Source organism: Lissotriton helveticus, chromosome 2_1, assembly GCF_964261635.1.
Source record: "Lissotriton helveticus chromosome 2_1, aLisHel1.1, whole genome shotgun sequence".
NCBI lineage: Eukaryota > Metazoa > Chordata > Amphibia > Caudata > Salamandridae > Lissotriton > Lissotriton helveticus.
The window spans coordinates 554,370,697-554,383,016 of record NC_136059.1 but is presented as its reverse complement, the minus strand read 5'-3'; the positions used below and the strand labels follow the sequence as shown (position 1 = coordinate 554,383,016).

Sequence of the window (12,320 nt, the reverse complement as noted above, 5' to 3'; positions counted from 1 at the left end):
GAACCTTTTACAAACAGCTTAAAGGGGTAGCAATGGGGGCTGTATATGCCCACGATATAGCAAATATTTATGCGGCCAATTTTGAAGAACAACATGTCAGAAATTCACTCAATCCATATCTAGCCAACATTTCCTGCTGGCTTAGATATTTCGATTATATATTTTTGATTTGGAAGGGCTCTATTGAGCTTTTGGTTCAATTTCACCAATGGCTCAATGATAGAAATCCTCATCTCAGATTCACAATGGAAAAAGACTCAAAGGAGATGAATTTCCTAAATATAACTATCAAATCAGGGGAAAACAATACACTCTATACCACTCTCTATACAAAACCAACAGCGAGGAACACGCTTTTAAAATACACAAGCCATCATCCCAAGGCGCTTAGAGATGGGTTGCCCTTTGGGCAATTCCTTAGACTAAGGCGCAATTGCACAAAACGCACTGATTATTTCTATGAAGCAAAAAAGCTAAAGGTCAAACTAGCAGCAAGGGGCTATCCAAATAAGCTCCTAAAGACCTCCTTAAAAAGGGCATAGTATAACAACCGGGAAGCCCTTCTAGAAATAAAAGAGAAGACAGAAACAAAAGCATTAGTTTGTGTTACCACCTTTGGGACCATGACACAACAGTTAAAAAAATTAAATGACAAAGAACTGGTCCCGATTAAAATGTCTCCCAGAGTTACAAGCTAAACCTATGTTTGCGTTTAAACGTGGCCAAACTCTCAGGGACAAACTGGTTCGAGCCTATGACCAACAGAGCAACACAAACATTGTGGAGAACATGAGACAATAGACACCCATCAGGGGTCATTATAAATGCAATCAGTGCATGGCATGTGCAACCACCAGGAACATTAAGTCTTTTACGCTAAATGGCAAGGTGACAGAGCTTAAACAATTCTCCAATTGTAGAACCACTAACGTGGTATATTGTGTGAAATGTCCTTGCGATTTAACATACATCGGGAAAACAACACAGATGGCAAAGCAAAGAATATTACAGCACCAATCACGGATACGCTGTAATGTTGAGAATGCACCATTGGTTGAGCATTATAAGACTCTAAAACACAGCGAGAAGGAAATGGATTGGTGGATCATTGAAGTGGTGAAACCCACCGTCAGGCAGAAAAATGTTGATCAGAATTTAACCATGAAAGAAAATCGCTGGATAGAGGCGGCTAATAGCATCAAACAAGGTCTATATTCCTCTACAGACTGGCATACATTGGCATGTCTCAGATGATTTTCAATTCAATACTAGAAGTTCTGGATTAGGCTCACAAAGTTTCCATTATGTATTAATAAATATTAGACCTTACAACAGAAACTAGATTGTGCGCAGCATCGGTGCTGAGAGGTGGGTAATCTATGTGATTTGAGAGATAACATCAATACCCATACATAAAATAGCAAGATAGATATTGTTTCGTGAAATTATTGTATCAACCAGTTGTTTTCATTATGTCTAGACTCGCCACTATGCGATATATACATCTAGCAAACTTCAGAATGTTGTTCAGTATGCTTGAAAATATCCCTAATAGTAAAGTATCTATAAAGTCTCCATGTAATTGAAGTGCACTTCGCAATGTTTTTACATCTTCTCTTTTATATTGTGAGCGCATATTTAAGCGACAGTAAAGATGTACGCAGAATCTATAATGTGTGAAATATGACAACCATTAAAGATTACAGTCACTTAATTCAAAAATACGGACCATTGATAATTTAGTAGGAATATGCAGTTTAAATATGCAGCAAACTTTAGCAAATTACACTGATACGACTTAATATTTTACTTAATTATTGATGTTATCTAAATTGTAACTTAAACAAGGCGAATTAATATGCCAAAGGTTTGAAACAAAGAATGCCTCTAGGTCGGTATTTGAATTTAGGAATCTGTCTATTAAAAATGAGGAGAGTAGTCTCCATATCGAGAACGCCACTGTAAGATGGCCGCTGGAGTAGTTAGACTTATCTAGACACCATCAGCAAGGCGGGAGTTAGCAGGTATATAAACGGATGCTAGGCGTGTCAGAGCTGAGTTACTTTCTCGCGAGACTACGCCACGATTGAGGCAGCTTCGAAAAATTTGGATTTAGAACAAGTAAGTGTGACAGACTAGTCCCTTCTTTAAATGTTTAAATGTTTTGTAACTAGAGTAGTGTAAATATTTGTAATTAGAGATCTAAATCCCAGTAAGGGGAAGCCCTGACTCTAAACGCCAAACGATAAGACGTGAATTAAATTGTATAGAAGCTATGGTCTTTGCTGCCAAATAATTTAGCGATTTCCGTATGCACAATGAGAACGACATTAAGATCAAGTCTCTAAGTGCAAACATACAGATATATATATATTTTTTCGAATTAGAAGTAAGCCGCCTAAACATAGTTGTGAACACAGTAGTCATTAGCCGAGGATCTGCATCGGCTATTGTGTTATTAAGTTAAAGCCAAGGTGGATACTCTAAGCAGGGTATAAGCTAATACAAATATTCTCTGAGAGTAGAACTGTGATTTATCCAGCTAATACAAGTATGTCATAACTGAACGAATTCGTCTCTTTAGATTCGCTGTGGAGACGCTGATTCAAAACGCTCGCTCCAACATCTTTTCTGGTGCAAACATTCCACAAGAGAAGGTAATTGTTCCGACTTTGGCCTATATATGAGTACAATGTAGGGTACTTTCTCACTAGACATATATGTGTAATTAGAACCTGTTCTTTTTTGATAGGTCGCTTGAAATTACGAACACAGGTTCCATCATCTTTTCTTGTCCGAGTATTCTTCAAGAATAGGTAACATTTTCTAACTTCATGAGATTAATGAGCACAATGTCTTTTAACATTCAGATTGAATGAGAACCTGTTCTTTCTGGTGGATTGGGTGAATTGTTTAGCCCCCCCCCGGAACAGGCTCGATCCAGATAACACACAGGTATCGGTTGTATAAATACACAGGGAAAAACCCATGAATAGGAGGAGGTCTCCCAAAGACAATCTATTAAAATCAAAGACTATTTATGATTCACGAAAGAAGTGGGTATCGATAGGAATACATCTATCTTGCTACAATAGAAGCTAGGCATCAGCCAGGATGTCAACATTGACTGAAATATGAGCAAGTAATGGCAGTACTCTATTGTGTCTCAAACAGGTTAGCCAGTGAGTGATACCAGCAGTAGGTAACAACCACTCACAACCAGATTTGACCTATTCTTTGTACTATTCAAAAAGATTTGGTTACATTTGTGTAAAGCAAGCAGTATGTTCCAAATTGAGAAATTGAATACAAACAATACTCTAGTTAATCAATTCATGTATTAATGTATAGAGTTGATCTTTTAAAATATGCATCAGAAGGAGCCTAATAGCTCTATTAGCACACGGTACACAAAATAAAGGTTTTTTAACTTTTATATTGAAAGGTAACATAATGATTGTTGTATCTTTCACAGGGGGTCTCTACTCTCTAAAGATTGAATTGTCCTGAGGATGGCCTTAAGGATGTAACAACTACAAGGCCGAAACTTCGACTTTTTTGTCCACATCTTTGAAGTTGAAATAATTCAGACAAACCGAATCATTGTTTGAGGTTGTGCAAGATTCATTGTTACTTATTGATTAAGAGTGGACTACAACGCAAGTGGATGAGAAGAACAATTCATTTATTTCTAAATCCATTTGTCTTTGATGAATTTTTTATTTATTGTAACAGTACCCTTTTAAAACAAACATATATAAACAGATATTGTTTAACAAACATAATACCCGTGTAGCTTTTCTTTTTCTCAAGTATTGATTATTGTGTCCAAACTAGTGGGACAAACCACAATAATAGCAGGTATTAATTTAATTAAGTTGATCAGAAACACAAACAACTATGCGATCAATCTCCTGCGATTTAATCTAGAATAAATTCCCTTGTTGGCATCTTTATTATATCATGCACAGGAAATAAGCTGCTATGATGCAGTCAGCGCTAGCCACATCATAGCATGCTGTGCAATACATCTTTGAAAAAATTGACTAAGCTAATAGATCTTCAAAAGGCGAAACCTATTGGCTTTGCCAACGCATGTTCTAAGTATAGCTGTGGGCACACAATGAGGAGCCAGTCTCTCTGGAAGATGAGTACACGTGGGGCTGCAGCTCATTGCGTCTATGTACCCTTTTCAACAGGAAAAAAAAGAAAGCAAACAGTCATTAATCTAAACGTCATCGGTGGTTTGGGTGTGATGTTCTTGTGCTGAAGGACACAGCCCATCACTTCCTCCGATGTACACATAACGTCACCTGCAAAGACCGAGACAGATAGGTGGGTTGAGTGCTAATTGAAGCCATTCACCCTTCCACAGCCAAATCAGTACTATACACTTAGTATGTTGAGCTAATTTTTACGTTGCATAGATTCGGGATTTTAAGTGTCAAAATGTTAAGCACATACTGAGGAATGGAAGAGGTGCTTGTGACTGGTATGGGGAAACTTGAGGGCTCTACCTCCAGAAAAATACAGCAAACTGTTGTGGGTAAATCGGCAACGCTGATGGAGGAGATCATGCTGCTGTACGCCGTGATAGAACTCTGATGTGGTCATGTAGCCAACATTTGCTTCTCTCCGGACTACCTCCGTGACAACCCTGCTTCAAATTAGCCTGATCCAGACGAGCTTGAGGTGAGGTTGGCTAGGGTGGGATGTAAAGTCTACTATGTTACTGAGTGTGAGAGGAAGAAAAAACTATGGACAGCTAGAGGAGGGCATGGGAGGTGTACACAACACGAGGGAGCTGCAGAACAAGGGTGGGGAGACCGTACAGTGCCATGCACTCTTTAAGAGTGCATGACACAAATTAAAGAGAAAATACCCGGAGCAGCGCATAGCCAGTGAAAGTAAACTGTCCGCAAACAGGAAACTGTAATAGGTCCACACTCCACAGCAGAGTTTGAAACGCCAAGAAAAATGCAGGACAAAGTGAACAGCTGCCAGGAACGTGACCAGTAAGAAGCAAGGAAATGAGAGTGACGTGGAAGTCAACAAATGGTAAGTATTGGTAAGTAATGGGAGGACTCTAAGCCAGTTTTTAAGCTTTTTTTATATTAACAATAGATTTCACAGTCAACGCATGCTCGCTGTTCAGGCAAAACCTACAAATGCTTGACCCAAGACAAAGCTTCCTGCCACTTTTTCATTTAACAGTCAGTATTAAAAGATGTTAGTACATGTCTTGTTATTAAAAAAACACATTGTTATCTTTAATGAGATCTCTTTTACCTGTTTGGAAGTTTTGCGATATGCAATAGGTTCGAGTCATGGGCTAAACTCCTGCAGGCAATCACACGCTTCATTTGAATGTTGTAGATGTATATGCCTCTTCCAACAGCTGCAAAAACTAACTGGGGAGAAATGTAATAAGAAGTTTTGAAAAAGCATAAATCAAACAGCATACAGGTCTCTAAACAGAAAACCAACTACAACGAATTCAGGAAAACACATTATGAACAAAGACGTGAGAAAGACAAATAATGATTCCAAATCGAAGTATTTATGTATAGTGTAAAAGTTATTTTTACTCTTGACATCCACAAAAAAAGTTATACTAAATACTGACAGCATATTTCTCAATCTGTTGCTGTTACAAAGGAGGACACCCTTTAATGGCATAAATTGAGGCATCTGAATGATGATCTTTGCACAGAAAAGACTACTCAGAAATTGTGAAACGTCCTTAAAAATGTTAATTTCAGTTTCCCATAGCTGTGGTATGAGTCGCACCACCAGCCTCCGGAAACGGGTGAAGAAAGATGCTTAACTCAGTACTGGGACTGGTGGGGTGAGGGAATGAAGCAAAGGATAGCAAAGTGTCATATATCTGTGCATGTGGTCGATGTTGCCCTATCGCAATTTCTTGACATATGTTTGCATGTGGATATTTTCTTGTTCTATAATGCTACATACTGGGCACAGTTCTGGAATTCTCAGTTATTTCATCTCACAGCGCTCTTCCCCAAATGCTTCGTAAGTTCTTGTAATTTTTCAAAATCTTTTTTCCCCTTTTGTTTCCATTGTGCATAGCAGTAATGTTCACCCCCTTTGATCTGACAGAGATCAGTACATCTGGACAGTGCAGGTGCAAAATGGGCACTTTTAAGAGAGGACTAGGGCAAAGAAGAGTACAGCATCTCTGTATCTTTCCTCACTTATTTCGTGTCCTCCTGTGAAATCTGTAACCCTCCTGAAAAACAGTCCTGACATTCCTTTAAGCAAATGCATACTACCATTTTGAAACTGCATGAACGCTGTGTTCACTTCCGGCATTGCCCCCCCCGTCCCCACTTCCTGGCACCACCTCTCCCTTACAGCTAATAGGGCATGTACCTCGGTGTAAGGAACGGTTTACTATCTAACTTCTAAAACGGTTGGAAGATGCCGAATCACACATTAGAATCGAAATACCTACTTTATTAAACATATTTTAGCTAGTGATTACTAGAAGCAGGTCTAGAGCTTCTGGTATGGTGTGTTTAAAGCAAACACGTTTGCAGAAATAATTTCTTGGTGGTGGTATAGTGTGGCACCTTGGAATGGTGGGGAGCTCTTGCCAGTTCCGTAATGTTGATAGGACCTAGGAGACTGCAACATGGCTTGGTATTGGCTGTAGAAAAGCTGGCAAGTTGTTCATAGGCTGAAAGCTTGAGGGGACGCATGTAGCTGTGGTGCAGTATCTACGTGCTGCTCACCCTGCTTTAGGGTTGTGACAGTAACACAAGCGTATGGACGCTGACTCTTTACTAGGTGACTGCCAGCATTGTGCTACCACCACAAAACACATGCCTACCTGCACTGCTCCTGGATACAGATCAGCATTGCTTATACAACCCTCACGATGGCCCAGCACAGCCGCCCATGGGCACTATTGGAATGCTGAGTGTGACAAGTGAACCAGTACCGAGATGAGCGTATCTAACAATGCACTGCTGATGCCATTAGCGTAACTTTTTAGTGAACTGGAGGTAAGCTTGTAGAGCTACTGTCCATGCTATAGCGTGGGTATGTGTGTGCTTGCACGTGGGAAGCTTATACTTGTACTACCTGCGCTACACCCGACTTGTGAGGATAGGGCATTTGTACTGCTGCTATCTGCATTACGCTGGTAGATAGATAGATAGATAGATAGATAGATAGATAGATAGATAGATAGATAGATAGATAGATAGATAGATAGATAGATAGATAGATAAATACATAATATGGCCTATCCTGCCATCAAATGGTTGTGGTGACAAACCTGGGATCGAAGAACAAGTGGTCTGCGAACATTACCAGAAATTTTTCTTATTAATGTAACTTTTTTGTTCGCCGATGGCTGTATTGTTTACCTATTTCTTTTTTTAAATTAGGCAATCTCTTAGAATTGTTTCTATTATGCTTTCTGAGGAGGCCTACTGTCTGGAGGGTTAGTTCGTGATGCTAGCATTTCGGCCGGCTCTGCTAGATCTTCTGTGTTCCTGTTGCCCTCTGTAAACCCTCATTCATCCTGTGTCCGAATTCAGAGATCTATCAACAAGCCTCAGCCGTGTGTAAGAAGTCCGCATTTTGAGGTCCACAGCTTTCGCACGCAGACACCTTTCGGGGTATATTTGGGCAAGCTTTTTCCTTGTGATGCAGGCTTTGTGGAGATAATGGAACGGCATGTACATGCTTTATTCCAGTCAGTGTCTGACAGTGGCTCAGGGCAGTCTCCTGACCATCTCTCAGGAGCCAAATCTACCTCCCTCCCTCTGTCGTGTACTAGCGTCTTGTAGAAAGTTTGAAATTCGTTTTTTGGTGCCTGCCAACTCCAGTAGTGCTGTCGTGATAGTTATATAGGCCCCTCTTGAAATACTGTCCATCTCGCTGTGGTTGTGCGTGCCTGCTATCATATTGAAGATGTCCTACCACCTATGCCTAGACAAAAGTGGGAATGTTGTTGTTCTCCCACCGTTTCACCGCTTCCCTCTCTTCATCTAACCATTGACATTTCTTTCTGTATACCTTTAAAGGGTTTAATCGACCACAGCATGAATGGCAGTTGTTCAACCACTGTTTTAAATAAATTGTCACATACTGTTTCCTCTTGTTATTTATGGGTTTGCAGTGGAGTTGTGACTTAAATGGCAGATTTTCTGTTTTGCAAACCGAGCTACACTACTTCCAGTCGTTGCTGATGGGATACAAGCTTGGGATCATTTAGTTCTAGGTTCACTTCAAAGCCCTTCATCAGCGTTGCAATCAGATTTCTTTTGCTGCTCTTTATAATAATCTTATCTTTTTCTGTGGTTCCCTATTACATTTTACAATAAGGTGATGGATGGAATACTTTAATAAGTCTCAGCCACTCGGGATGCATCCCAGTCCATCGTTATTTATGCACACCATGCACCTCAGTTTGGACCCAACTATTTGCAAATTAGTTTTTACCATGCTCCAATTTGAATAGACGATCCCGAACTGCCAAGCCAGGTCCTCTCTGAACCAGAACAGAAACAACACAGGACTGCTGTCACCATTCTTATATACTCATCAGCTGGGTACAGCTTGGTCCCACTGACACAGTGTGCACAGGACCCATGGCTGGGCACATGCGTCCCACCTAGGGTGACATACTTTTTGTCCCCCTAAGTGGAGCGGGTATGCCCAGACATGGGACCCATGCACACTGTCACTTGAACCAACCTACGCCCAGCTGATAAGTCTATAACAAGGGCGAAACTGTCCCTGGGTTGCTTGTGTTACAGTTCAGGGGGGACCTGGCTTGGCAGTACTGGCTGGACTGTTTCCATTGGAGCAGGGTCAAGACTGATTTACATATAGCTGAGCCTAAACCGAGGGGGCATGGTGTGCAAAAGAAAGATGAACTGGAATGCAGCCTGAGTAATTACCATTTATTTATTTGCGGGTTTGTAACGCGCTTGAATAAACTCCCGGAGGAGTATCTCTGCGCCTGGGAGCAAGGAAACCATTGTCTGAGGTTAAGTCAAGCATTCCATCCGTCATTTTTTATATACTTTAGTGGTTCCCTTTTGGGCAAGAATTTCAGAGACTGTGCCTATGCATCGACTCCGCCTGCATAGCGGTGCTGGAAGTCTTTAACTGTGGGGAATTCAAAGCCTCACCCAGGGGCTAACACATTATTAAATTCCTTCACAGTCTTAGTATTAGACCAATGTATTAGACCATGGCCATAGTCTGGATTTACATTTCGAGGGAGAGGAAGTCATACAAGTTTCTATTCCAATACTCCTGGATCTAAACGGATCACAGACTACGTAATTGTGTCACTTTATTGCTCTTCTGAAGGGACTTTACTGAGTCTATAAAACTTTTTATTCTCAGGTGGAATAATAGCTAAAAATTATTTATTTAGTTCATCCCTAAATCAGTCAGCCTCCCTTTTAACTCTTGAAATAAGAGGGCATTGTACTGCTTACGAAAGTTCACTTGAAAACCAGATGCGTCTCCTCCGCTATGGTGGAGGAGCGTTGCCCCACTGCTTTCAAGCAGTGCAGAAGCAAAAACATATAGCGATAATTACTTTTGGTTATTATCATTTTATGTTTGGCTGCTTTTGCGGCGGGTGGGCAGGGCTGCTTTGCTCTGTGAGCAGAGCAGTGGAGGAGTAGTTTGCCTACTCCTAAAAATGAGCAGTGACTGGTTGGTCGGCCCACTCGGGCCGCCCAAATAGTCATGGGCACTCTCCTGTTCGCCATGCAAGCTGCATTACAACCTGCATGGAGAACATGCCCACCCCTCCAGCCTGCTCAGACCAATCGCAATACTGCGATTGCAGCGCTGTGATTGGCTTAGGGGAGGGGGCCTGGCTGCCTGCTTCCTGTTCTTGAAATCGGAATTAGAAGAGCAGGAGCAGCGACACGGGACCGAATGGCGGCAAGGTTAAGTGATTTCATTTTTTCCATCCGTCCCCCAATCGCGACCCCCCTCCATTACCCACCTTCCCCCCCCCCCCGTCCGCCCCTACCCACAAGTCATGCCGGACGTTGCTGTTTGTATTGACTTCCTGACGACTCACCCTGACTTCTCAGCGTTCCTTTTTGCAATCAGTGCAGCAACGTTCAGAAGAATGTCTCCTTGCAAGGCACAAGTAAATTACTGCTGTGTTTCTCCCAAAAGAAAGTGTAGGTCTCATTCCCAGCAGAAGGGAACATTTCAAAAGTAAAAAATAAAAGTGGCTAAATGATTTTTATTAAATTGTTTCCCTCCTTCCTGCAATCAAGGCCTCCTGCAATCAGTGCGCCCCACACGAGCCTCCCGCGAGTAATGCCGGCTGCTGCAGTTAAAAATGTACCTAATATACAAATATCTAAAAAATATCCAAATGCTGACCAATTCTCAGAGAGGTGATGCATTTTTTCCAGAGAACTTTTCTGAAAAACAATATCCACTATGTAATCTTTGGTGTCTAACTTTGGTCCCACAAAACTGCCTTTATTCATAAACAGCACAGGGATTCTATAATTTTAACAGATGCACCTAAGATTTTAATTAACAACTGTATTTAATATACCCAAATAAATAATATTTAACATTGTTAAGGCGTTTAAGGCCAGTGCAGGTACTATACAATCCTATACTCTATTCACTATCTCTATGATAATCTCAACAAATACTTGGTTGATTACCCTTTATTTGAAATCCATCAAACTTACTGCCGAGCCAACACCATTACATGTGATCAACTGATGTTCACAGGAAGAAAATGACTGATATCGAATATTCAACAGACCATAGTTCTCATGAAAGTAAAATTCTTCATTGGGTGTTTGCCTCACTAAACTCATACAGGTCATTGGAGGAATGATCCCTCCTGGGGAAACAACCATTACAACGCGGGTTTTACCACGCGTTGCTTTTACATCGCATGTATTACAACGCATGTGATGTTACAACGCGTGGTAAAACCACGCATACCATTACATCGCATATACCATTACATCGCATGCGCTTTTACAACGCATGCGATGTAATGTGTAATTGCGGCGGGGGCGGCATCTAAAACACTCGAAATTGGGTAAGGTAAAATAGTGTGAATAAAAAAGGCACTTTATTTCGGTTGTCAAAATGTGGCCCCGAAACAGAAAGGAGGCTCTAATTACAAGGGCAGCGGGACTTCCGCTTGCTAATTGGAAGATGCAATACCAGCTCTACGGCGTGCAAATACTATAACATCAATTTTAAAATATGTGGAATCATATCTCCACCAATTTCTGCAAGTTGGTTATCATTTTCAAGAGTTGCGATTTACCTGTAAAGCTGTGATAATGTTTGTTTGTGTTTTTTTAAAACGTTGTAGTGTGTGTTGTGTTTATTTAGTGTAGTGTATTAGGGAGGGTAGTGTAGTGTTTATGTAGTGTAGTGATTTAGGTTTTAGGGTAGTGTAGTGTTGTAGTGTATGTTTATTGTAGTGTATTAGGGTTTAGGGTAGTGTAGGGGTGGGAGTAGTGTGGGTAGCGTAGTAGGGTTTTAGGGTTTAGGCTAGTGTAGGGGTGGGAGTAGTGTGGGTAGCGTAGTAGTGTTTTAAGGTTTAGGGTAGTGTAAGGGTGGGACTAGTGGGGGTAGCGTAGTAGTGTTTTAGGGTTTAGGGTAGTGTAAGGGTGGGAGTAGTGTGGGTAGCGTAGTAGTGTTTTAGGGTTTAGCGTAGTGTAAGGGTGGGAGTAGTGCGGGTAGCGTAGTAGTGTTTTAGGGTTTAGGGTAGTGTAGGGGTGGGAGTAGTGTGGGTAGCGTAGTAGTGTTTTAGGGTTTAGGGTAGTGTAGGGGTGGGAGTAGTGTGGGTAGCGTAGTAGTGTTTTAGGGTTTAGGGTAGTGTAAGGGTGGGAGTAGTGTGGGTAGCATAGTAGTGTTTTAGGGTTTAGGGTAGTGTAGGAGTGGGAGTAGTGTGGGTAGCGTAGTAGTGTTTTAGAGTTTCGGGTAGTGTAGGGGTGGGAGTAGTGTGGGTAGCGTAGTAGTGTTTTAGGGTTTAGGGTAGTGTAGGGGTGGGAGTAGTGTGGGTAGCGTAGTAGTGTTTTAGGGTTTAAGGTAGTGTAAGGGTGAGAGTAGTGTGGGTAGTGTAGTAGTGTTTTAGGGTTTAGGGTAGTGTAGGGGTGGGAGTAGTGTGGGTAGCGTAGTAGTGTTTTAGGGTTTAGGGTAGTGTAGGGGTGGGAGTAGTGTGGGTAGCGTAGTAGTGTTTTAGGGTTTAGGGTAGTGTAAGGGTGGGAGTAGTGTGGGTAACGTAGTAGTGTTTTAGGGTTTAGGGTAGTGTAATGGTGGGA

General features: G+C 41.4%; 1 protein-coding gene across 1 annotated transcript in view; it reads right to left on the bottom strand.

The window, feature by feature from the left end:
- WDR41 (WD repeat domain 41) overlaps positions 1–12,320 on the bottom strand; it is a 497,424-nt gene that overhangs the window by 113,208 nt on the left and 371,896 nt on the right. The window contains exon 10 of the mRNA XM_078675219.1: positions 5,290–5,411. Coding sequence (XP_078531345.1) covers positions 5,290–5,411 — 122 coding nt within the window. The remainder of the gene's footprint in view (positions 1–5,289; positions 5,412–12,320) is intronic.